This window comes from Rhinolophus sinicus, linkage group LG06, assembly GCF_036562045.2.
Source record: "Rhinolophus sinicus isolate RSC01 linkage group LG06, ASM3656204v1, whole genome shotgun sequence".
Taxonomy (NCBI): Eukaryota; Metazoa; Chordata; class Mammalia; order Chiroptera; family Rhinolophidae; genus Rhinolophus; species Rhinolophus sinicus.
The window spans coordinates 22600317-22627538 of NC_133756.1; the positions used below are offsets into that span (position 1 = coordinate 22600317).

Below are 27222 nucleotides of genomic sequence, written 5' to 3' on the forward strand. Positions count from 1 at the left end.
TGGCTTAAAACAACAGAAGTTTATTCTTTCATCGTTCTGGAGGCTAAAAGCACAAAACCAAGGTGTCCGCAGGGCCTCGCTCCCTTCAGAGGCTCTGGGGAGAATCCATTTCATGTCCCTCTCTGAGCTTCTGGGGATCCCAGCACTCTTTGGCATTCCTTGGTGTGTGGCCACATCTCTCCAGTCTTTGGGGGTGTTCTATCCACATGGCTTTCTTTTCTGTGTCTGTGTGGTCGCCCTCTGACTCACTCTTACAAAGTTACATTTACAGATTCCAGGAATTAGGACGTGGACATATCTGTTTTGGGGATAGCCATCCGTCAGCCTGTTACAATCCATTTAAGAGAATTCAGAAAGTGGTAGCAGGTAGACCAAGATGAAACATCAGAAGAGATGAGAATTACTGGGGAAAAAACTAATAGAGGAAACAGAAGACAACTTTAACACAACAATAGGAAATAGAACTGTTTGTTGAATGAATGGAATGAATTGAAGGGAGCTGAGGATGAGCTATAGTAGTCTGAAGTCCTAGACTATCTTCCAGGCCCCATAATAGAACCATGGACTTACTAAGTGTCTGCTCTCTGCTCATCACTGTACTGAACTCACCTCTTCACTTCCTAACCCAGTTTTGCCTCTAGCTGCGTCCTATTTAATAAAGGTCGCAAATAGTCTGAAAATGAATATAAAAATCAGGGATGTGTGTGTAAGGAGAGACTGAATATATAAATAGACAATGGCCAGATCATGTATGACAATATATTCAATAATTGAACTTTCTGGTTGAGTCAATCAGAGGTTCTGAATGTGCTTGAATAGGCACCTCACTGAACAGACCTTAATGCTTCTTACGGATGCAGATGGCATGTTATAATTTCACAAATATTGTTGTGGAAAGCTTTTAGTAGCACACAAAATGGGCAGAAGATGCATGTGTCGGCTATGGGATTACAGCCACCGTAGTAGCTATTGTTGAACAAAATGCCCAACAGGAGCTTGTTGTCCTATTATTTATTGCTCATAAAATTGAATGCAAACTCCTCTCATACTGCGGTCCCCCCACAACAGTTTCCTTGATTCTCTTAGTTGTTTAGATTGTGGATAAACAAGCTGTTGGCTGTTGGTTGGTTACTGAGGAGAAAGTCTGGAAGCAGCAGAGATGAGAAAGACAGCAGGCCTGCAGGAAATAGCCTCAAAAGAGCCTCCTAAGAGGCTATTGTGCTCATTGAGACTTTGGGACCACAGGACCCTCCACTTCTGTGACCTATGCAAGGTGGCAGTCACCATTTCCAAAGCATGGAGAAGACAATTTCCCTGAAAATAGCAAAAGGTTCTTTTGCCTCTGTCCCCCCCAACCCCCCCCACCCCGCCTTTTTTTAAAATTCAAACATCCTTTTCAAGATCTGTTTAGGTCTTTTTATATCTGTGTTTAGACAAGCTGAACAAATGAAATTTACTCAACACTTCAAATGCAGGACCTTTGGTTGATCCCTGCATATTCTATGTTTTGAATAGGATTTTGAATTTGTACATCAGCAAGAATTCTGCCCTGAGAATGTATTTGTCACAAAGGCCAGAGACTGTTCTCCATCTCTCTCTCCCTCAGTCCCTCTTCCTTTTGGCCCATCCATACAGAAATTCTTGTCATTTCCCCAGCACTCTCATACCCTTTCTGTCTGAGTCTGCACAAGCTTTTTCTAGCTCCTAGAATGCTCTCTCCTCTCAGCCTATCTAGTGAACCAAACAATCCTTTAAGACTAAATACATGAGGGGGTTCTGGGAAGCTGATGCAATAGGGAGCACCAGGAATCTGTCTCCTCACCTAAACAATTGCACAGGCAGAATCTGTCTAATGTAACTACAGTTGACCCTTGAATAACATGAGTTTGAACTGCATGGTTCCACTTACATGTGGCTTTTTAAAAATAATTATATAGTCAGCCTTCTGTATCCCCGGGTTTTATATCTGCAGATTCAACAAACCACGGATCAAACACTATTTTCCATCTGCATTTGGGAATCCACAAATATGGATGGCCTACTCTATGCATTATTCTATATCCATTTTATATAAGGGACTTGAGCATCTGCAGATTTTGATACCCATGGGAGGTCCTCGAACCAATTCCCCGTGGATACTGAGGACAACTGTAGTTAAGTTTTGGGGGAGTCAAAAGTTGTACGTGGATTTTTGACTGCACAGCGGGTAAGGGTTGGTGCTCTGACTCCTGTTATTCAAGAGTCTACTATATTTTGGAACAGGTCCAGTTGTCATTGTTGGGTTGTTCTATTGTGCCAGGGGCTAAATGAGATTGAGGTCAGGTTACTGACTTATTGGTGGGTGTAATGGAGCTTCTTTGGAGCATGTGAGGTGTGCCGAGTGCCCTAGGAAAGTCCAGAGTGGATCTCTGTGCAAGCTGTGGGAGTCAACTGCACCCTTCCTTCAGTTTTGCATGTTTTCATCACCTTGAATAGTTATCCAAAGAAGCCTATGACTTCATATGTTCTATTTCCTATAGAACAACTAGCCATATTTAAAGCTCAGGACCCAGGTGTGAAAAATTCAGAACTAATCTTAAAAATCATTGAACTATGAAGGGAACTTCCTGATTCAGAGAAAAAAATATATGAAGATGCTTACAAGGCAGACTGGCAGGCATACAAAGAAGAGAGAAACAATTCAAGAACAGCTAACTCCAAGTTAGATGATATCTTTGGAAAAAGAAATCATGCAAAAATGTTTAAAAACAAAAGCAATAATAAAAAAGAGAGTTAACAATGCTTGGAAAACTGATAAAACCTTGCTCAGCTTTTAACATTTTTATATCTGCAGGCTTCTAGGGAGCCAAGGATGATACATCACAGTTAAAGGTGAAGACTATGAAGGAAAACTGGAAAAAATCTCTCCAGTTCTCAAAAATAAGCATATATATTTAACTTGCCGAAGATGATAAAATTTGTTATTACAATTAAATGAAATCTTGGGAAAAACAAATGGTTGAAGTTGGATGAAACGATCTTCTCCATCACAAAATGAAGCCCCAGTAAAAAGCACTGAGGAGTGTTACGTAGAAGATTGAGTTATGCTCATAAAGGATAGATGCAAGAAACCAACTAGGTCTCAATACCTGAAGCTGTTGTAAAATTAGAAAAGATAAAGTCGGTTAACACTTTGTACTTAATACCTTTTTTCTTTAGCCTATGGACTTCTGCCAGTTCAATATATTTTTGTATTAGTATCCTGCTTTAGATAACCCAACCAGATAAAAGTTCATTAAAAACTTATTTTGTGTTTGAGAACTACTGAGGATCAAAATAATCCATGAAATGTAGCAGTAATCATTTTACCTTGATAAAGATAAATCAGACTATCAAGTTTTTTTATACTTCATGACTGTGGAAAGAGTATTCTTGTTTCTTTATATTATGGAGGCAGGACTTTCCTATTCAAAAGTGTCCCAAATTATAGAACCATAGTGTTCTATAATATAATTGTGCATTTTTAATGAGCACACAAAACTCTTGTAGGTAAATTCCAATTCCTGAGTATAATTCACATTATAGTCAGAGTTGATGATTGTATATGCAAGGGATTGCTGATTTCATTTGCAACTTGTACACAAGGGATGGAAATATTTATAAACCTTTTCTTCATTGTCTGTTTTCATAAAGTAAAAACTAGAAATTATGTACCAAATCTACACATAGTGTTTTATATTGCATAGAAGAAAAATTTTATGTTTCCTAATTATATGTTTTAAGGTGAAACATTTGTTTCTTCCCTTTTTAATAGGGATTTATATTATGAATTATTTTTTCTTTCATGTGAGTATATTTATCCAGAAAGTAGAGGACTTGTCTGGTAAGTTTTAAAGTGAAAAATCTAAAAAACAAAAGTCTTCAAAGTCTCTAGACTTGGAAACTGTAATTTTAAAACATGTTATATAGTATCTAAAAGCCTAGCTTTTAGAGGGGACAGCTAGCTCTGGGCTGTGGGCCAAATCCAGGCCACTGCCAGCTTTTCATGACCTGTGAGCTAAGAATTCTGTTTACAATTTTAAATGGTTTTTTTTAAAGAATATTTCAAGACACATGAAAATTAATATAAAGTTCAGTGTCCATAAATAAAGTCTTATTGAAAGATTCCATACTCATTCATTTATTTACTATTTATGGCTGCTTTGGGGCCAACAAATGACAGAGTTGAGTAGTAGCTACAGAGACTATGTAGTCTGCAAAGCGTAAAATATTTACTACCTGACCCTTTACAGAAAAAGTTTGCCAACCCATAATCTATGGTATCGTGGACTGTGACAAGTGTTCCAATGTATTACTATGTTGGGATAGTTTTTTTTTTTTACAAACTATTTCAGAGGTTCTTGTTTTAGAGTCTTTATCACCGTTGTCTTAAGAAGAAAGAGGTCAACTCACTAAAGAAACTAAACAAACTGTTGCCCCACAGTGTTCACAAGGAAAATAATTTTATTTCAAATTATGTTGCAGTATAGTAAAAAAGATCCATCTAGTGTGAAAAAAAATTACAACCCTGCATATATGGAGAAAATTAGAATGTGACTGCATGTGCCCAGGGAAAGGCTCAAAAAAGACCTGAGAAGACCTTTAATTTATACCTCAGGCTGATTTTCAGTGCAAACACAGACTACAGCAATTAAAAAAAAAAAAGTTAAGCAAAAACAATAATGAAAAAACAGCAAACCCTAAGGAAGGAAATGAATCTGATTTCCAGAGTTGCCACATTAGATTCAAAGGTCCAGTGTTCAACAACAACAAAAAATGACAAGGCATACAAGAAACAGAAAAGTGTGGCTCATTGAAAGGAAAAAAATTAATCAACAGAAATTGTCCCTGAAAAAGACCTAATGGCGGATATACTAGACAAAGGCTTTAGAACAACTGTCTTAAAGATGCTCAAAGAACTAAAGGAAGATGTAGAGAAAGTCAAGAAAATTATGTGAGAAATGGGACTATCAATAAAAAAAGAGAGAAACTAAAAAGAAATAAAAAAGAAATTCTGGTGCAAAACAGTACAATAATTGAAAAATTTCCTACAGTGCTCCAAAGGCAGATTTGAACAGGCAGAAAAAAGGATCAGTGAGCTTAAAGATAGGACAACAGAAATTGCTTTTTTTACAGGTATGTTCTGGCCACTGCAATAAGAGGAAAACAATAAATGGGTTGGCATAGCTTACGTGGGCAAAACAAGGCTGAAAATTGTCCCCTGAAATTTTCCCCTAAATGACCCTGCTGGAGTATGAAAATGAGAGAGAGAGAGAGAGAGAGAGAGAGAGAGAGAAGCTCTGCAGCAGATGGACTGCCCATGTCAGGAATGTGGCTGAATTCTTATAGTAATGTGATGGTTAATTTAATGCATCAACTTGGCTGGGCCACAATGTCCAGATATTTGGTCAAACATTATTCTGGATGTTTCTGTGAGAGTGTTTTTGGATGAGATTAATATTTAAATTGGTGGACTTTGACTAAAGCAGATTGACCTCCATAATGTGAGTAGGCTTAATTTAATAAATTGAACACCTGAATAGAACAAAGATTGACCTCCTCTGAGCAAGAAGGAATTCTACCAGCAGACAGCTTTTGGACTGGAATTGCGACTCTTGCCTGGATCTCCAGCCTGCTGGCCTATGTTGCAGAGTTTGGACTTGTACCTTCATAATCACATGAGCCAATTCCTTAAAATAAATCTGTCTCTGTCTCTCTGTCTCTGTCTCTGTCTCTTTCTGTCTCTGTCTCTCTTTCTCTCTACACACACACACACACACACACACACACACACACACACCCAGTTGGTTCTGTTTCTCTGGAGAATGCTGACTAATACATGCCAAGCAGCCAAGATGGGAGCCAATCAACCACAGCAGTATGTTGGGGCCCCATTTGAATATTTGTCACCTCTTGGCAGACATAGCAAATTACCCAAAAGCAGGAAGCCAGTTCAGGATGCAGCAGTGTGCCATCCCTGACTTCTTCCTCCCTAACCCTTCATTATCATTAATTCATGTAGTGACCAATCCTTTCTACTTCCTTCATTTTATCTCTCTTACTCCTACCACCCTAGTCTGAGGCATCCAGAGAAATCTGCAGCCCACCACACAGGACCCTTCACAGCCCAACCATTGCTAACTCCCAGCTTTGATCCCTGTCATTCCCAGCATTTGCTTGACATGCCAGCTGTGCAGAGAGCTCTTCGCCACTACTCCTGTAGTCCATGCATTTTTACGCCTCTGTCCTTTTCATTCACTCGACAAACGTCTAATGAGGACTGACCTAGTGTACTACCTGTACCACGTAGTTCCAGGCCTCCGGAGCTCAGAGTCTAGGAGGAAGACAGGCCTGAAGCAGATGAGCACAACCACTGGTTGGCAGTGTCCTGAGAGATTCACATGAGCTTCAGAGGGGAGGAAAGAAACAGGCGGTAAAGGCACGTCACGGAGGGTGGGAGCACCATGATTTCACACATGCTCTTCTTTCTGCTGCCTTGTGTCTCTTACCCAGTGCCCTTATCCCACAGCTCTATATCATCTCAGCCCGGCTAAATATCATCTCTCTACTCAGTAGAGTCTGCTGTAACCTCCGCTGTTCTCTCCACAGGCCATTCACTGCTCCCTCTCCAGCACTCCCTAATATTTCATATTTACCTTTTCCCTCATTTATCATGTCGAGTAATAGCACCAAATACCGCTGGTTGTGTGTTTACTCTGTGCTGAACATGTGCTCGCCCCACAACCAGCCTGTGAGGCAGGTACTATCGTATCGCCATTGGCTCAGAGGGGTTAACTTCTTCGCTCAGCATCTCGTGGCTCGTGAACTTACTCACCTACCACCCCGATGCTGAGCACCCTGCCTGGCCCGAAGTAGATAGCTGGTAAATCTTTGTCTAGTGGAACTACGTTTTTCAAAGTGCACAGCTTTGCAAACTGAATGAAATGGAATAAAATAAACTAGAAGTGTTTGTCAGAAAAGCCTTCAAAAGCAGAGGGAGTTTGTTTCCCTTTCGCCATCACAAACATTTCTTACCGTCTGGGGAGAGGGCCAGGAGAGGGCAGACAAGTTGTCCCCACATCATTACACGTCACTTCCACCAGCCGACACAATGTGGAACTCAGCAGCTGTGCCATTGGCCCTGGGAGAAGCTCTTCCTGGTGCTATGTCCCTCTCCCTTCTGTGTCCCAGCTGGGGTCTCTCCTGGCTGGAGCTGGCCCTGCCCAATGCCAAACATTTGCAGATAGGATTTGCAAACAACTGGCTCAAAGTTCTGAGCTTTTGTGGTCTCATCCAAGTGCCCAGCTGGGGGGGGCAGGCTTGTTTTCTTCGGCTACCAGCTCCGGGGTGGTGGAAAGTACACTAGACTTGGGCTCAAAGATCTGGGTTTGGATCTCAGCCCTGTCACTTTATGGCTAAGTGACAGGGGACCTCGGTTTCCTTCTCTGTAAAATGGAAATGATGAGTGTTCCTACCTCACAGGGTTGTTATGAGAAGTAAGAGGATACATATGAGACATGCTTTTAACTGCTTTTGTTGTAACACGTCAGAGATTGTCAGTAATTCAATGAAGGAAGAGTTCCTCAAGCCGCAGTCTCAAGCCATGCAGCCAGCATGGTGATTATGCCCAAAATAACAAATGCCATGATGTCTAGACAACACAGTCGGATTATCTGAGTTCGTTATTGAGATTCACACAACATGAAAACTACTTGTTGAGCTGATCGGACCATACTGAGTTATTTAGAGAGGCACCTTGGAACTAGCCCAGGATCTGGAGGCAGGAATTCTAGAAATGAATTTGAGATCTCCAATTTGTGTGTGTGTGACCTAAGCATTGCTTTTTCATCTCTAAAATTGGGCCTATAGTCTCTACTTTGCATGTGTCCTGTAACCCAACAATCTTGCTCTTGGATTATATCCCAGAGAAGTTGTCTTATAGTTATATAAGGGACGTGTAGGAGGATATTCATCACGGTGGTGTCTGTGGTAGTAGACAGCAGAGGTCCTGAAGGTTTTCACCACAGAAAAATGGGTAAGTACATGGTGGTGGGTACAGTTACAGAGTTCTGACAGCCGTGGGCTAGATACACATGTGGCAACGTGAATGAGGCTTCCAAACGGTATTGGGTAAAAACATAAGAGGCAGAACCCATGTATCACAAATCCATGGACATAAATTAAAAAACCAACGTACACATACAACAAGAGAACATATATTACAAAGATGCATGCTTGTTACAGACCTATTCAAATGCATTAGGATGGATGCCTAGGAGAGGAGATAAAGAGGAGTGGAGATTAGTGATGAAGGGGGAAAATTAAACGAGAAAGATCATTGCATGGACCAATGACAATAAGGGGCTATTAACCAAGAAGTATAATCAACTCAATTTCCTGCATCAGCAGTTAAAAAAAATCCCTACCTCAAGGTGTTGTCAGAATTATATGTAAATTCATAAGAGTCCCTTGTACCATGCTTGGCACATGGTCGATGCTCCAGAAATGGCAGCTCTTTTTGTCATTCACTTATTGAACACATAATGTACCAAGTCTACTTTGTGCTGGACATTGTAGGAGCTATGGAAGAGACAAAGACTGAGCATCTCTCAGGGCCTTGAGCATGGCAGAGGGAATATAATAGCAGCAGGAGGAGGGAACCCTCTTCCAGGAAGGCAGAGATCATGTTGTCATACCCTCTCACTTTCCAAACTGAGTCTGAAAGATGTGACTTGCCCAGGGTCACACAGCAAATTAGTGACTGGGTTAAAGGGAACTGTTCAGGTCTCTAGGACCCTTTCCAGAGCATTATCTAACCCAATAATTCTGAATCCTAAAACACGGGAAGGCTTGTATCTTCTGTCCTACCTTTACCCCAACAATCCTCCCTGAGGCCCCTCCCTCCTTTATATACCCAGCTGCCTGCGCGCATGCATGTGTGTATGTGTGTGTGTTTAATGGAGAAGTGAATTAATAGATTGTTTTGAAAATGCAGTTTGGTAGCTAAAAACTTTCAGAACAGGAGGTTGATAGGGAACAAGTAAAAAGGTTCTGAACCCCGGCAGAGATGACGCTCTAAGGAGTCACCCTCTTGCTCTTCTTCTTCTGGGGCTGCCTAGCTACTTTAGTGATCCCAGAAGCAACCCCTCCTCCAGCTCTCAAAATTGCTCCCTTGCAAATCTTACCACCGAAATGCCACTCCAAAGAGAGGGAGAAGTGTACCTATAATCCCCTTCTTGCATTTACCATCCTTGTACTCATTCCTGCAATATCCTGTTCCCCAAACATAACAAGAGGTCCTCCAGAGGAAGAGGAGTCTCTAATGAAGTGAGCTCTCTGCACTTTGATGGGGGGGATAGGGAGAACTCTGGGCATGGCTCGCAGGGTTTTGTGTCTCAGGCAGCAGGTCCTTGTGAAGGCACCAAGGGTGTGAGACAGCAGTCAGACAAGCCCTGAGAAGGAGGAGTGGACATAGCAAAGGGGAGGGACAGGTCGCTGAAGACTCTGCCAGCCTTGATTCACAGGGCTAGCATAGCCCTTCCTTTGATTTCAGGAAAACTCAAAAGTTTTCCCACAGATTTCAAAATGAGATTGACAAAGAACTGAATAACAGAGATTTTTCAGGACAAGCACGGTCAGTTATGTGTCAGATATGAAGAGAGATGAAGGGAAAAGAATTGTCTTGGTGTTTGGAACTCTTCCTCTCCTGGGGGTTCGTCACAGCCCTGAGCTGGGCTAACAGTGATGCTCAGGGAAGGATGGCTGCCATTTAATGAGCACTTACTCTGTCCCAGGCACTGTGCTAAGTCCCTACTGGATTGTTTCCATTTAGCTCCCACACAACAACCCTATGAGCTGGGTGCTATTATGTGACTGTTTTAGATGAAGAAATAAGATCAGAGAGTTAATGACTTGCCCAAGATCACACTACTGGGAAGTAGTGGGAGCAGGATTTGAACCCATATGGTCATACTCAATAGTCCATTGGCCTAACTGCTAAACAAAACAGCAGCTAAGCCATAGTCTTTGTCTTTAGGGATCCCCCAGCATGTGGGTGATTACGCGAAATAAACAAATCCTTTCCACTCAGGACAGGAATCCAAGTGCCCATTATTCAGTGCTCATTTCTCCTTGGGAATATTTCTTAGGGAAACGTATTCTAGGACAACATCAATCTACAGCTTCTGTAGCATACTTTGCTTTCTATATTCCCAGTATTAGCTCTAATATTGTATGGCATCCTCTCTGCTAGTTAAACAACAGCATGTCATGGAGTTTTATCACATCCAGCCTTGCATTGTAATTGATTTTCAGTAGTGGTTTCAGCACTCTTAGTAGCACCACCGCTAATGGAATATTTGGATGACATTATTGTAAGATATTTAAAGAGATTTTAAAACACAAAAACTAAATAAAAGCCACCACAATTATAGAAGATATTCTGCTGCGTGTACACCACAGCCTGGTTCAGACAATACTGACAAACCCAGCAAGGATTTGTTTACCGGCTAATGTGGCGCCACCGTGTGGCGAGAATGTAAACACCGTTCACAATTTACTTGGATAGTCAGCTATGAAATTGTGGGAACGGATGGATTTTTTTAATTCAGGAGAGTTGCATTATTTTGAAGTTGTACACGTAAAGTTAGCCTTTCTTAGTATCTCATATCACACTTTCAAATTAGCAGGGAGTCTCTAAAGTACAGTGTGGGTGATCTATAGATCACGGTTCAGGACTGCTCCTCTCAGCATAATCAAAGAAGCCACGTGAGGTAAATGGAAATTCTGGTAACCTGATATTAGATACATCACAGAGGGGCATTGGTTGCACGCCATTTGGCAAGTCCTCAAACACATGGTAACAGATTGACTGTAAGTGGCACTCTGAAATTGAGCCAAAGCATCTTGGGGCCTCTGGGCCTAAACAAATGTGAATGACAATATGGTGACCTTTCAGGAAAGTACCTGCAAATCGAGTGAATTTAGTCACAGTCACAAGCTTGCTCTGGCTTGGCAGGGTGTCTTACATATATCTGATTTGAAAGCCCATCCTCAGTAGATTGCATTGGTCAAACTCAGAGTTCTGGGAACACCTGCTGTGACCCATGCCTATCTCAAAGGATTGTTGTGAGGATTAAATGAGATAACATAGGTACAGCACACAGCAGAGGGTAGCACTCAATTTTTGGTTGCTTTCCTTTCACTATTTGAAATGTGTTTTATAAATTACAAAGTGACAAATGTCACTGGCAAATGTTCCTTGTTAGTATGAGGTAGCTGGTACTGGTCCCGTGGAAGAGACCAGTGTTTCTCAAAATCTACTGTACCTATGAATCATCTGGGGATGTTGTTAAAATGCAGATTGTTTCCGTTGCCCTAGGGTGGTGCCTGAGAGTCTGCATTTCTAATAAGCTCTGGGGTGATTCCAGCCTACCCACTGCACTTTGAACAGCAAAGGGATAGCACAGGGATCTTAACCAATGATCTTAATGCATTAGAATTACATATTTGCATTGTAAAGTGTGGACTCCCAGCCTCTCTCTACATTAGATCTATTGAATCAGAATTTCCATGGGAGGGGCTCAGGCACTTACAGTTTTAATAAGCAACCCAGATGATTCTGGTGCTCACCCAGGGCAAGTATTCTTCTTAAATCTGCTCTCCAGCTAATTCTGATTCATTCAATCAGCTGATATTTGTTGAGCTTCTACAGTGAGCCAGGCTTTGAATTTGGTGAGAAGGACAAACAAAAGAACCAGCAATGACAAAGCATATACTAAATGCTGGGCATGGAGTGTTCTATGTGGGAGCCCAGGACACAGGGTGTGAGGATTCAGCCAGATTGTTTGGTCAAGGGCATGGAAGACATCTCCGTGGGATGTAAAGTTAGGACCAAGTTTAAAGGATGAATGGGACTAAGTTAGAACAACAAACATAAGTATAAAATAACATAACATGTTAGGAAAGACTTGGGTCCACCCATGGGAGAGGTAAATAACTATTCATAGGTTAGAAAAGACATTAGGAAAAATGTCATGAAGGGGTGCGAGGCTAAGGAGTTTGATCTTCATTCTGCAGTCTAGGTTTTAAGAAGACTCCAAATACCTGGCAAATAACAAACACACAGTAAATGTTAGCCCTCGGCATTTTATTATTATTGTTGTTTTTGCCAGGTTTGTGGTTTAGGAAGATTATACTGAGCATGATGGAGAGGACTAGAGGGGACCTAGACTGGAAACAGGGCAAGTGGTCACAGACTATTATAGTAATCCAGTTAAGGAATAGAAAAGATATGAAGGAAGTAGATTTTATAGGACTCGGAAGACCTGGTTCCTGCAATAACTTAAAAATTCATACCTACATGAAGCAGTTTGCAAATTCCTTTCACATAAACTTGAGGAGGAATCAATGTAAGGATTAGTCCAATTTTACTAACAAAGGAAACTGAGGCTCAGAAATAAAGTGACTTGTTTAAGGTCACATGACAAGTACAGAGGAGAACATGGTCTATCTGACTTCATGCCAGGTACTCTTGCTGCTGCTGCCCACAGGGTGCAGAAGATAGGAACCCTATATGAACACTGGGAAGGTTGGGGGCATCCCTCTTAGTTGGTGTATGGAGTGGATCGGCATGGCCTTGAAGGGACCCAGAATTCAGTCCTTGCTGCCATTAGCTCTATATTCCCAGATATGGAAACTGGGGAGCTAGAGTCCCCAACCTGAGGATTCTCAGACAGTTTGAGAGGTACCCAGATGTGGTGCCCAGCTTTTCCCAACACGGTCTTGGAGCTGATAGGATAATGGAAGCAAAGCAGCAATAGCAGAAGTACAGATATGGAGCAGATGGCGAGATGAGTGATGAGGTTACCTTGACCCATCCCTGTCGTCTCTCTTTCAAAGACACACCTCTTCCTCCATTACATTCCCTCTCATTTCCTCCAGGACTTTCCATATCAATTAATTTCCAGCTCTCTTTAATCTCTGCATTCCCACCAGCTCCTTCCTCTCAGCCTTCAAATTTGCTCCAGTCTTGCCCATCTTTAAAGGGTCACCCCATCTCAGCCCGCTGTATCTCAAGCTACTGCCCTGTAGAGTTAATTGATAACTCCATCCATGTTTCACAGAGGGATGAGGTTTCAGTGTGGCTTCTACCTTCATTTGGGTAAGTTCTCTGATTATCTTAAGTTCAAAGTTGGCCTTCTGACTACTGTGGCTCCTGTTTAGAACTAAGAGTGGCTTACAAATTGATCTCTACGGCCATACATTTGTCCATCTGTTGTTTCATGGACTATACCTATGGAAAGTTTGTGAGGCAATGCCTCATACTCCAAGGAACAGTGATCAATTAGGAATTGGTTTGACTGCTATTGACAGAATAACCCAATTCCAGTGGCTTACACATATGATATATAATATGATATGATATGATATGTGATATGATATTAGACAGATAGATACCCTGACAGCTGTCTGTATCCATCCTTCCTACTTCTCCAGGTGTCTGTCCCTTTAGCCTTTCTCAGATAATCTGTTAACTGTGAATAACAAGAATGTTTATACTGACCAGCCGCTTCTTTTATTTCAAACCTAAATTGTTCTAAAGGCCATAATTTTATTGTGCTATCTGCAGATGCTCATCATCTTTGGTGAGGAATTTTGCATTGCCTTTGGGTCACCATTCAGAAGCACTAATCTCATACCATGGAGCCGGAAGTTGTGTGTGATTTTAAAAATACTACCAAATTCTTGAAATCAGCTCCTTTTATCATCATTTGTTCTTTCCTCATACAATCATAAAAAAAAAACACAAAAAAACTGAGGTTTCTGTGCGGTTGAATTCCATGAGGTTTTTACTAACCCAGAGTGTGCGCGCACACACACTCACACACACTCATTGGGGCCATCCCAAGGAAAAAGAAGGAAAGCACCTATTGGTGATAGGCCCTGTGCTAGACATCTGGGTACGTAAAGGAAAACAAGATTCCTTGCATTAGAGGGCCTCAAAGTTGATTGTGAGAGATGAACTGATAATTTAATAAATCATAATATAGTTATGTTTTACATATATAACATTAAAGAAATACGAAAAGTGCTGTGGAGTCAGAGGGAGGAATTTGTTCTTGTGGGAAGGAGGAAGGGTGAAGGTTAATGAAGACTTCATAGAGGTTACAAGTTTTGAAATGGGGTTTGAAGGATGTCAGAATGTACTAGGCAGAGATGAATAGAAAGAACATTCCAGACAGAGGGACCAATTTAAAAAAAAAGAAAGGCATGGACTAAGGACAAATTCTGGGAATGCTGAGTAGTGCAAGTGTTACTATGGCATAGGGTACTTAGGGTGACATGATAGGAAGTGGAGAAACAGGTGGGGGTCTTGGACAGAATTAGAAGGACTTGGACACCGGCCTTCCCATTAGGTTTGTTCCTATCAGCTATGTACTAACAGAAAGCTTTTGAGCCCCTCTTTTAGCTGTTATATTGGATGGACACTATTCCTTAGCCCTCTGTCTCTAGAATTGTTCTTCCACTTTCTCTCAGGTCCTTTGATCCCCTTAGCATAGCTCCTGATGATTGCTTCAGGTTTACAAGCTTTGAAAACTGTCTGGATTTGGTGGAATGATATTTTTCAGAAAGGATTTGATATTCTTCCTCTGGCCCTAAACAGGGCAGGCAATTGGCATTGATGTTTTAGACTTGGGTCAGTTCTGTCTGTTCTGTATCAAGGGAAGAGGATTAGATGTTCAGTATTTTTGAGTTTCACGTGCAATTCTGAAGGATTTGTAGTCATCACTTGAATGGGTGTCAAAGCTGGCCAGTGATCTTCCTGTCCAACCAGGGGTTATCTAACAAGATAAGGACAGAGTTGAGACCAAAACTCAGGTCTCCTGACTCCCAGTCCAGTGCTCTTTCTGGTGTGCTCCAGCTTCTGGCACTGCTTAGGCAGTTATGGGACAGACACAGACAAAATGGGGGCCATGATTGAGAGCTGGAGCTAAGGGAAGGCTGTTCCCAGAATGGAATTCTGTACCTCAAGCCAGACAGCAAGATTTTATGTTTTTTGATACCTACCTCCCTTTCTTCTGCAAAATGGTAGCAGCACCTACTTAATCCTCAGATGAAGCTGAGAGCAGGGATTGACGCATGGTAGTTTTGTTTTGTGATGGGTGAGGGATGATGGATCTTTGTTCAACTTGTATAATCTTAGAGTCAGAGTTGGAAGGAACCTTGGAGGTGATGTGTGGTGGTGATAGGCAGCCTCATGTGGTCCACTGAGCATGGAAGACTAGCTAGAGCCAGAGGTGAGCTTCCTGTCTTTGCAAATGTTCAAGCTGAGAAAGGATGTTCAAGCAAAAGGGACCCTGCTCTAAAGGGGCTTTCTGCACAAAAGTGGCTGGATGGGAGACTCCATTTTTCCGGCTTCAGCACACATTTTCTCTAACACCGGCTCAGTTGAGGTCGCAGGGAAGTTGTGAGGCGTTAATCATGTCAGATATCTTCTCAGCCAACATCACGAATTGCTAACAACAATCGCCACCATTTATTGCCTACAGCGCCAGGCACTGTACTTACTATCTAATTTTATATTCAGGATCGTGGGAGGTACGCTGAACGATCCTATTTCTCTATTTCTCAGATAAGGAGTATAGGTTTAAAATTTTGCCCATGGTCTCCCAGGCACAGAGCCTGGATCAAATTTAGGCTTATATGATTCCAAAAGCTTTTTGTGGCTTTTCTTTTTCTTCAACTCGTTTTTATCTTGCTCCCAAAGAAAAGGGAGCAGCTTCGGAGCTCCGTTTCCCGATGCTTCGGGAGCTGAAGGGCGACCAGCAAAGACGGTAGTTGGCGGCCCTGCCGGTGGGGAAGTGGGTTGGACCCTCAAGGCCCGCGGGGGGTTGTGGGCCGGCCCTTCCGTGGGCGGGGCTGGCGGGCCGGAAATGGCTCTGCGGCGCGACGCGAACTGGGAGGGAGTTCCTGACGCGGCGTCAGGACTCCCTGAGGGCCGTGGCTTGGGTTTACACGCTAAAACTCCCTATTCCCGGCGTTCTGCCGCCGCAGCCTCCCGGGACGATGGTGGCCCGCCTGCTGCTGCGCGCCTGGCTCCGGGGCCCTGCCGTTGGCCCAGGAGCACCCCGTCGGCCCCTCAGCGCCGGCTCCGGGCCGGGCCAGTACCTGCAGCGCAGCATCGTGCCCACTATGCACTACCAGGACAGCCTGCCCAGGTGAGCCCGGGTCCCCGCTGCCCACCGCCAGCCCAGGATCAGTCCCAACCTCACTCCAGTCACGACTCTTCTACTGAGCCCACTCCTGCCCCCAGACCCCTACCTGGGACGCTGCCAAATCCCCGTCTGAAGTCCTGTCACTTTCAGAATCTCCTGGCACAGGAACCTCAGAAGGGCGCAAATTCTCTTCCAGAACGCCCCATAGCTCTCTCAGATTCTCCATCTTGAACCCTTAAACTCTCCAATAACTCCATTTCCACCAGATACCCTAAGAGTCTCTCACATTTTTCCCTGAAAAATATCCAATCTGCATACGGTATCTCCAGCACCACTCTAACCTCTCCAATTAGGGTGTCCCCTGAAGTGCTTTCACGACTCCCCTACATTCCTGCCCAGAATATGGACAGGCCAATTCCTGATACATAAGTTACCCTCCTTCAACTTCTCCCGACACTCCACCGTCTTCATCTGTTACTCAGAACCCTCAGCCCACTCCCCATGCCAACAACACGGTTCTTTCAGCGCCCCATCAGTCTCCCAAGCACACTCAAGTGTTCACCTTACCTTCCCCCAGGTCCTCAGCATTCTAACTCTAGGCTTCATCTGGAAACCTTTCACCCCTACCAAACCTTCTTCAACAGCCCCCTAAAATATCCTCCCTTACCCACATTACCCCTGCAACTTCAGCTCACCTTCACAGAATTCTAGATACCACCCTCAGTACCCTCCCAAATTCTTCCTCAAAGTAGATCCAGAGCCCACCCAAATTCTGTCTATTCCTCCTCCCCATAGGCTGGCTACCCCCAACTTCTAAAACACTTCACCTGGAATCTACTTCCCCTATGAAAACAGTCCCAGTAAGTCTTCGTCTCCCCTTTCCTCACCCAGTATTTTCCTTAATCCCAGCCTTTGAACTCCCAGCCTTCATCTGAGCTGCCGGATTGCCTTTCTCCAATGTTAGACATTTCCCCAAATTCGCCCCCTAAAACTAGACTACCTTCTCTACTCACCAGCTACTTCCTGGTGCGACATTCTAAATGCGTCTCCAAGCTTCTTCTCACTTCTTTTCTCTCCAAACTGCCATCAGAGATCTCCCAGTCCAGGGGCTGGAGGCCAGCACTCCCTACTCTATGAATAGAACAAGATTCCATCACAGGCATCACCCCCAACTATTAAGTTGCTGTTTTTCTCCACATCCAGGAACCCCTTAACCCACTGTCATCACTGCCCACCCCCCACTGTCTCAGGAAGATTATCCAAAGTGATAACTTGAGAAATTAGAATGCAGACATCTAAAACAAATTAAAATGAGATTGTCCAGCCCACTGTTTAAATTTGGCAGGAGGAAGGGAGAGAGGAAGAAAAAGTATCTTGTGCCTGTGGGATAAGCCTTGGACTTGCCTCCTCCTTGATGGCCTGTGTGTGGGGGAAAGGTGAGAATGACAGAACCTGACTTCCCTTGCCAAGCCCAGCGGCCTGTATGTGGGGGAAAGGTGAGAATGACAGAACCTTCCTTTACTTGCCAAGCCCAGCAGGCAGATGGCCTTTGACTTTCTGCCAGGCCTAGGTTCCACCCAGGTTTAAGATCAGAGGGATTTTCTCCATTTTAGAATTGGGAAGCTGGGAAGGATATTCAAGATCATTTCCTCCAGCACACAGCAAAAAATCTGTAGGAATCTGAAGCTACAGACAATAGCACTGAGTCATCACCCATGTATAACATTAAACAAGGACTATCCCTCCCCCCAGGCCTCCATTCCCTCAGCTGTAAAGTGGGAGTTAGATAAAATGAGAGTCCCTTTATCTCTGAGATCCTAGACTGGTAAAATGTGTTGTCTTTGACACTGATTTTGATGTCACACTTAGTGAAAAGCCTTGGTTTTGAAGTCTGGTAGAATTTAGTTTCAGAGTTTGGATCTTACACTCTGTAACTTCAGGCAATTCAGTTCAATTCTTTGAGCTACAGTTCTTACCTGTAAGGTAGGAATGGAACTAACTCATACTTCATTGAGCCATTGTGAGGGTAACGTGAGATAAGATGCCAAAAATAGGGAACTATCCTAATTAGTTGGCAAGGGGAAGGATTAGTCCCTTTGTATCAGGTGGTCCAACTGGATATCCCTTCTTCCCTCCCTCCCTCTTCCTGTTCCTAGCATATCACTGCTACCTATTGACCAAGTCAGCTTGGATTCACTTTTTTTTTTTAAAGATTTTTATTAAAATAGTATAGCTAACATACAATATTATATTAGTTTCAGGTGTACACAATAATCATTCAACATTTATATAGCTAAAGAAGTGATCACCATGATAAGTCCAACAACCATCTGACACTGTACCATGCTATCACAATATTATTGATTATATTCCCTATGCTGTAGATGACATCCCCATGACTTACTTGTTTTATACCTGGAAATTTGAACCTCTTATTCCCCTTCGCCTTCCCCTACCCCTTTTTAAATTTTTCAATTACAGTTGACATTCAATATTATATTTTAGGTATACAGCATAGTGATTAGACATTTATATAATTTAAGAAGTAATCCCCCTGACTAGTTTAGTACCCACCTAGCTCTATAGTTTTTACCATATTATTGACTGTATTCCCCATGCTTTACATCCCTGTGACTATTGTAACTACCAATTTGTACTTAATGCTTTCACCCTTTTTACCCTGTCCCCCAACCTCCTCCCATCTGTCACCCCAACAAATCTAGTATCCATCTGACACCATACATAGTTATTAAAATATTGACTGTATTCCTTATGTTATACCCTACCTCCCAACAACTACTTTGTAACAACCAATTTGTACTCTTAATCCCTTCCCTTTTTTCGGCAACCCGCAAACTCCCCTCCCATCCAGCAACCATGAAAATGTTCTCTGTTTCTGTCTTGTTTGCTTGTTTATTTTGTTATCAGTTGCATCTGTCTTTCTCTGTCGACACTCCACTCAGCACCGTACCCTCCAGGTCCATCCATGCCACCACCACAGATTTCAAGAACACATTCCCTTCCATGGCTAAGCAATATTCCGTTATATATATGTGTACCTTCTCCTCTTTATCCCTTCTTCCAATGATGGACACCTAGGCTACCTCCACATCTTGGCCCTTGTAAATAATGCAGCACTGAACATATGGATGCACACCTCCCCTCGAAGGAGCAAGTAGCATTTTGGCTTTCTTCGGATAAATACCCTGAAGTGGGATTACTGGGTCCTTCTCTGTCTCTTGTTATAGTCTTTGTTTTAAAGTTTATTTTGTCTGGTATAAGTATTGCTACCCCAGCTTTGGTTTTTCATTTCCATTTTCATGAAGTTTCTTTTTCCATCCCTTTATTTTCAATCTGTGTGTGTCTTTCAATCTGAAGTGAGTCACTTGTAGGCAGCATATGTAAGGGTCTTGTTTACTTATCCATTCAGCCACGTGTCTTTTGATTGGAATATTAAATCCATATATTAAAAATAATTATTGATAGATATGTAGTTATTGCCATTATTCATATGTTTGATTTTTTTTTTTTTTTTTCGTCTTAGAGAAGTCCTTCTAAGATTCCTTCTAATTCTGGTTTGGTATTGAACTCCTTTAGCTTTTTCTTGTCTGGGAAGCTCTTTATCTGTCCTTCAATTCTAAGTGATAGCTTTGTTGTGTACAGTAATCTTGGTTGTAGGTCCTTGCCTTTCATCACTTTGAATATTTCATGCCAATCTCTTCTGGCTGCAAAGTTTCTGTTGAGAAATTGACTGACAGTCTTATGGGACTTACCATGTTGGTAACTAACTACTTTTCTCTTGCTGCTTTTAACATTCTCTCTTTGACTTTAACCTTTGGCATTTTAATTATGATGTGTCTTGGTGTGGGCCTCTTTGGGTTCACCTTATTTGGGCCACTCTGTGCTTCCTGGGCTGGTGTATTTATTTCCTTTGCCAGGTCAGGGAAGTTTTCCATCATTATTTCTTCAAATAGGTTTTCAATTCTTTGCTGTCTCTCTTCTTCTGATACCCCTATGATGTGAATGTTGGTACACATGATGTTGTCCCAGATTTTGCCCCTTGAACTATCCTTATTTTTTTGGATTCTTTTTTCTTTTTGTTGTTCTGATTAGGTGTTTTCTGCTTCCTTATCTTCTAAATTGCTGATTTGATCCTCTGTTTCCTGTAACCTGTTGATTCCCTCTAATCTAGTCTTCATTTCAGTTATTGTATTTTTTATTTCTGACTGGTTCTTTTTTATGTTTTCTATCCCTATTTTTATGTTTCCTATCTCTTTGAAGTTCTCTCTCAGATCATTGAGCATCATTATAACCAGTGTCTTGAACTCTGCATCTGGTAGGTGGCCTGTTTCCATTTTGTTTAGTTCTTTTTCTGGAGCTTTGTTCTGTTTTTTTATTTGGGACATGTTTCTTTGTCTTCCCATTTTGGCTGCCTCTTTGGGTTTGTTTCTAATATTGGGTAGGACTACGATGCCTCTCAGTTTTAGTAGAGTGGCCTTATGTAGTAGGTGTGCTGTGGGGCTTGGTGGCGCAGCCTTCCTGGTCACCTGAGCCAGGTACTCCAGGTGAGTTACTTGTGTGAGTTGTGTGTGCCCTCCCATTGTAGTTGAGCCTTGGTTGCTGTTTGCACTTTAGTGGGAGAGATTGACCCTTGGGCTGATTGGTTGTGAGGACTGGCTGTAAATATAATGGAGGAGCTGTTGTGCCAGGTCTGACCCTGTGGAGCAGGATTCGCATTAGCAGGGCTCTGGTGCCTACCTAGTCAGCCCTTTGTGTGTGTCGTCCCCAGAGGCAGCCAGATGATGCTCTGGCTGGGTCCGAAGCTGGCCATGGGGTGTGCCAGCCCCAGGGCCTCCTGGAAGGGGCCCTACCAAAAGCCAAGTTCAGCTGCAGCCTGTATTCTTCCCAGGGCCACCTGGCATGAGCCACAGAGCAATCCACAGATGGCTGCTAACTGTGCTGGCTTGGAGGTGCCTCGAGAGGCCAAGCTGCATACCACGGCTGGCTGTCACTAGTGCGAAGCTTAGGACTGCTCAGCCAAAGGTACGGGATACACCAAAGCCAAAAGCTGCTTGTTGGGTTTTTGTGAACCTTTGAGAAATTTTAGTAAAGTCCGCAGCATGAGCCAAGACAAGCCATTTATTCGGAAAAGCCACTGGAAATGGCTTGGGTGGACCCAAAAGTTGGGTGTGGTGGGGTCTCAGGGAATCAGGGTGAATGAATGGTTTAGCCAGGTTGATGGAGACTCAGATATGGCGGCAGCCGCCACTGTGTGTCTGCACACTGGGAGAGGGGAGGGCCTAACAGAGAAACAATGGCTTCCCCCAGCTCCTCCATCAGGGGAAAGCTGCCCCTCCAGCCCATGTCCTGAAGCAGATACTTCAGTTGCTCCCTGTATGTCCCTGGCTCCCACTGGAGCTCAGAGTGAGGGAGTCCACCAGTGAGTAAGTCTGTGTGTGGGCCCTTTAAAAGGACCATCTGGGAGTGCAGCCGCCCTCCGTCTTACTCAGCCACAATCTGTGCTTGTTTTCACAGCCAGAAGTTATGGGGATTTCTCTCCCCAGCACTGAGACCCTGGGCTGGGGAGCCTGGTTTGGGTCTGGAACCCCTCGCTCTTCAGGAAATATCCCTCCCGATTTTGAATGGTCACATGCAGGTGTGGGACCAGCCTGTTCCGTGTCTCTGCCCCTCCTACCGGTCTCTAGGTGGCTTCTTCTGTATGTCCTTTGTTGTAGGGCTTTGGTTCAGCTAGACTTCAGATGATTTTCAATGAAGGTTGTTCTGTTGTTTTGTTGTAATTTTGATATGGTCATGAGAGGAGCTAAGCACAGCCTTTATTTACTCTGCCGTCTTTACTGGATCTGGACTCACTTTTTTCTAGGAACCTTTGCACTGTCGTTTGCTTGTTTTTCAGATGTTTTGTTTTTTTTCTTTGTTCTTTATTGGTGTGGTCAAATATACATAACAAAATTTACCATTTTGACAATTTTAAGGTATACAGTTCCATTAGGTGTTATTTTTTAAGGGCTATATTTATATACAGTGAACAGTTAACCTCAGAATATAAAACTGAAAGTCCTGAGAAGACAAAGTTATGGATCACCCTTACCTACTCATGGATTTAGAGACCAATCAGTCATGGTGAGGAGCTTACCATATAGCAGTGGGTGAGGGGATTTGACAGGTAAACAGTTTAGATATAATGTGGTAAGTGGAAAGCCCCATTTCATGGTGTTAAGATCATGAGACCAGGAGTTTGACAGATGTGATTTTTAATACACTTCTTACTTGCTGCATGGCTGTGAGCAAGTCATCTAACCTAAAAATTGGGATTGGTAAAACTGTCTTTGTTTCCGGATTGCTAGAATGAAATACTTTGATATAAAGCACTTAGTATAAAGTCTTACAATAGTAAGTACTCAGTAGATAAAAATTCTTTCTGCAAGAACACAGCTAAAAAGCCTTGTGTATTTTTACGCAATATAGTTATCATTGGGGTAAACTAATCCTGGATGTCAAGACAATTTATCTGAAGGACATGCTTTTGGGGTCCAGAACATTACTATTTCTATCTATTATTCTCCATATCTTGGTAACTCGGACCTCACCTGGTTCCCATTTGAATTCTAGAGAACCTACCCATTGTATCTTGAACGCCAGTTATCATAAAGTGATTAGGGATTAAAAGAAAAACAAAGACATATCATTGATATTTATTGTGGATCAACTATGTCTAAAATGGTACCCGATACATATTTTTTAAAGACATAATGGGTTCCTCACCCACCAAACACACACACTTCAGTCCAGTTCTAATAACTTAGGGCCCAAATGGTGATTCTGTCCTTTGGGCTGGGCCCACAATAAGTTCCTCCAAATTTCTGAACATACCGTGCATTTTCAGCCTTCTGCTCTGTCCTTCCCTTGTTCCTCTGACTTGGTGATCTTCAAATCCAACTCAATGTCACCTCCTCTGTGAAGCTTCCCTTACTCAGGCACTGTCACGCCCACCTCCACACTCACACAACACAATAGTTGTCTTTAACACATCCTATATATGCAACAAATGTTTGTTTAAAGCGGTTATAGTACTTGTGAATATCTACTGAGTACTTACTATGTGCCAGACTTTGTATTAAGTGCTTTATATCAGGATGTTTAATTTTAACAATCCTGAGAGAAAGGTATTATCATCCCCACATTTAGGTTAGATGACTTGCTCACACAGCCTTGCATCTACTAACTCACCCGTACTCATTAGCAGTCACTCCCTATCCCCCCTCCCACTCCTGGTAACCACTAATCTACCTTCTGAAAAGTGACTTGTTTAAAATTTGAATTCAGGTTTGTCAGGCTTCAAAGCTTATGCTTTTCCAGAATACCACGTTGTCCTGAAACAAAGAATAAATCTACAGTTGGCAGGACCATACTCCCTTATACTCAATTTTCTCTCTCAAACCTGCTTGGAGGAGCCTGTGTATGTGTCAGAGCAGAGACACTGACTGACAGAGGATACAGTCAGAAGAGGGCAGAGGAACCAGTCTTGAGAAAACATGCACGTTTAGGGCAAGAGGACATAATGAGGGAAAAGAGACTTAGAAGATGATGTCAAAACCAACAGGGCAGGAGGAAAGAATTTCTAATTCTGTTTTCTACATCCTTTAAGGATCTCACAGCCTGCAGTCTGATGGGGGAAAGAGGCATAAATACATTAAATACCACTAAATGCGATAGAGAAGACCGCAGCGTCCTGGCATGGGTAGGGGGTTAAAGGAAGGAGCAATCAACTAATTCATTCGACATACATTTAGTAAGTACCTATTCTGTGCTGGCCCTTCTGCCAGCGGAGGTTAGAGGTTTCAGAGGAAGAATCCTAATGAGCAGTGAGTGTCCCTCTCTGTACATCACCATGATCATGAGCCACCTGTGCATTTCCTCCCAGCTCCACATTCAGTGACTTCATGTTGATAGCTTGAAATGGGCCTAGTGGGAGATTTACAGAAATTGAAAAATGGTACTAATCAGGGCTTTATCTGATGGTTATCAACATTTTTTTTCCAACAGTATTTCTTGAAAGGACCTTTAATGACTCCCATCCCCCATCCAAAAAAAAGGGGACAGTCTCAGAATTAAGGACGGACTTCTAAATTAACCAAATTTAGCTTTGTGAAAAGCTTACTGTACTGTTCCTGTTTTTTCATTTCACTGTGAACCAATAACTTTATAACTGTGGCCATCGTCTCCAAGTATTAGGTAATGCAGTGATGTGGGCTATATTGCTATTTGGCATTTACATTGAAAGCATTTTATATAAGACAAAAATATAGACCTGGTAAGTTTGGCATAGTCATTAGGTTATCCTTAATATTTTTTATAGAAAACAGGTGGTTTTGTGTCCATGATAAAATTTTTATACAGAATCTATACTGCCTAATTATAATGCCATTGAGAAAATTCAGTTTCTACTGTATTAATGATTAAAATATAAATCATCACTCTGAAAACTTACCCCACTGAAGTAAGTTCAGGCTAGAGTTAATACTCCAGAAGCTTTTTAATAAGCACTGTTTTTACAAAACTGCCATTGACTCTAATTTTGAATTTTGTTTAAAAAGAAGGTAAATTTCCATTAATGTCCCTACTGTGTCAAAACCAAGTCTTGAGAAAAGTGAGTGGCTAACTTTGTAACGATGAGGTAGTAGAGGTAATGTTTGGGTTTTCTGTGTAAGCTCATGAGTGTAAGGGGATCTACAGTGTTGAAGTATTATGAATGATTCCTCAGTGCAGCCTAAGTTCATAAAGGCTATAAATAAATCACATTTTTTACATCATATTTTGGAATAATATGCATTGAAAATAAACAGAAAAGCCACAATATGTCTTATAGTACGGGTTTTAAACTACATTTTATAGATAACTTTCCATTGTTCCTAAATGGCTGCTATTTGTAGATATTTTGACTGTATCAGTGTTAATTTTAAGTTTTGGTACTAGGGGATATATCTTTTAATAAAATTATTGACATGAAAAACAAAGTACACCTCACCATACTGTCCCATGTGTTTCCATTTCACTGTGGCCCAGTAACTTCACCACCGTAGCCATCACTGGGACTCTACTGGTAGGTACCAATGAGTAAGTAAGCTCACGGTAAGGGCTGGTTCTTCCTCATAGGATCCCGCGTGGCTGGGCATGGCTTGATGGTTGACCCCATATTTGGCTGGCCCTTGGACTTTTGTATGAATCTCTGATGTAAAATGCACAAGAAAAAAAATAGAACTTTGTTTTTCCTTTCTTTCTTTTTTTTTTTTTTTTTTAAATCTTGGGGGAGGAAAATGCAGTTGTTCAAACTAAGGGTAGAATTCAATTCAGTGTCAATACAGGATTAACACAGGTATTATAATTGTGACCAGGAAACAGGAAGGCTTCAGGCAGCTTCTCCTTCCCCATTTTGAATCTATTAGTATATTTACTAATTTAACTTATGAAATTCATCACTAATACATTAAAAAGTTATTTTACTTAAAAGTATAGTTATCATTGATACGTATATTAGTAAATCCATAAATTCTGATTTGTCAGTGGCTTCCCGTTGTTAATTTTTTTGGATGGAAATGATCCAGTAATCAGTTTATTAGTTTGGGTAGTGAAGCTAATTAACATGTTCCACATATTGTCACTCTTACTTACATTGACCCTGCTCTCTCCTCAGGCTACCTATTCCCAAACTTGAAGACACCATTAGGAGATACCTCAGTGCACAGAAGCCTCTCTTAGATGATGAGCAGTTCAGGTAAATGCTGAATGACCATAGTTGGGTGGTTCAAGAGGCTGACAAGTAGTGGTAGATCTGTGATTTGATTGGGTCTCCAGGAACCTGGAACCTAGTCTCTACATTTGTAAATTCAGGAAATAGATTTTCATTCATGAAGGGCTGACCAAGTCTCTCCAACCAGACTGAGTAGACGATGGTTTATCAGCCAGAATGCCAAATTTGTACTGTATCTTGGCAGGTGTACCTGGGAGGTTAGCTGGTGCTTGTCATTTGCAGAAGGCATGTGCTCTTGGTAGGGAGGTCCATTGAGAGCATATGGCAGACCAGAAGTTTGCTTGGTGAGCATGCGTACTGGGTTGGATAGTGTGCTCCCAAAATTCGTGCTCTTTTTAGAACCTCAGTATGTGACCTTTTTTAGAAATAAGGTAGTTACAGATGTAATTAGTTATGATGGATGGGAGTAGGATGGGTCCTTAATGTAATGTGACTGGTGTCCTTACAAGAAGAGGAGACAAAGAGACTGCCATGTGATGATGGGGCAGAGATTGGAGGGAGTACATCAGCAAGCCAAGGAATGCTGAGGATAACTGGCAACACCAAAAGCTAAGAGAAGGGCATGGGCTAGATTCCTCCCTAGGGTTTTCAGAGAGACTATGGTCCTGTCAACACCTTGATTTTGTACTTCTAGCCTCCAGAACTGTGAGAGAATAAATTTATGTTGGTTTAAGTCATCCAGTTTGTGATACTTTGTTATGGCAGTCCTAGGAAACTAATACAGCATGGAATTGGAAAATAATACTGCATATTGTCAAAAAGTGCATTGCATTAAGCTCTTATATCCTAGTGTAGTACTCTTTTTCCGTAATGGGAATTTTTTTGTGCAGATAACTGGCATTGTCATTAGAATCACAGAGTCCTTCACTGGACAATCATGGAAAAACATAGATGAATTGTTTATAATCTGGTCTTCTGCTTGTAAATATTCCTATTAGTCACTTGAAGCTTCTCTTGATATGGTAATAATTTAATAGCTACAAGTTATTAAGTATTATGTTTCAAACTATCCTAAATCCTTAGCTCTATAAATGTGTTTTAATCTTTTAAGGTGGTATGTTACCTCTATTTTACACATAAGGAAACTAAGACTCAGATCAAGTAACTTGTCCAAAATCACAGTTTAAAAGTGACAGAGCTGGAGTTCAAACTTGGCTG

At 42.1% G+C, this 27222-nt stretch overlaps 1 protein-coding gene, 1 long non-coding RNA gene and 1 pseudogene across 5 annotated transcripts in view; 2 read left to right on the top strand and 1 right to left on the bottom strand.

Moving 5' to 3' along the window:
* On the bottom strand, positions 1-17615 carry LOC141572105 (uncharacterized). Of its 2 annotated transcripts, XR_012497225.1 has the most exons (5): positions 17249-17615; positions 8265-8290; positions 7054-7463; positions 6304-6424; positions 1-325 (listed from the first exon to the last, which is right to left on the bottom strand). It is a non-coding gene; the product is annotated as an uncharacterized LOC141572105 (long non-coding RNA). The 2 variants fall into 2 exon arrangements; XR_012497226.1 differs by lacking the exon at positions 8265-8290 and having other exon boundaries at positions 7054-7237; positions 17249-17612.
* On the top strand, positions 1598-3048 carry LOC141572483 (transcription factor A, mitochondrial pseudogene; annotated as a pseudogene).
* Positions 15953-27222, top strand: part of CPT2 (carnitine palmitoyltransferase 2) — a 20480-nt gene continuing 9210 nt past the window's right edge. The window contains exons 1-3 of one of the 3 annotated variants that reach the window (XM_074334737.1): positions 16106-16238; positions 23902-24045; positions 25948-26028. Coding sequence is in view for 1 of the 3 variants with exons in the window: in XM_019742834.2 (XP_019598393.2) it covers positions 16087-16238; positions 25948-26028 (233 nt within the window). In the remaining 2 variants the exon portion in view is untranslated. Of the gene's footprint in view, positions 16239-21149; positions 21279-23901; positions 24046-25947; positions 26029-27222 lie in introns of those variants that run through there. The other 2 variants (XM_019742834.2, XM_074334738.1) reach the window with 2 other exon arrangements.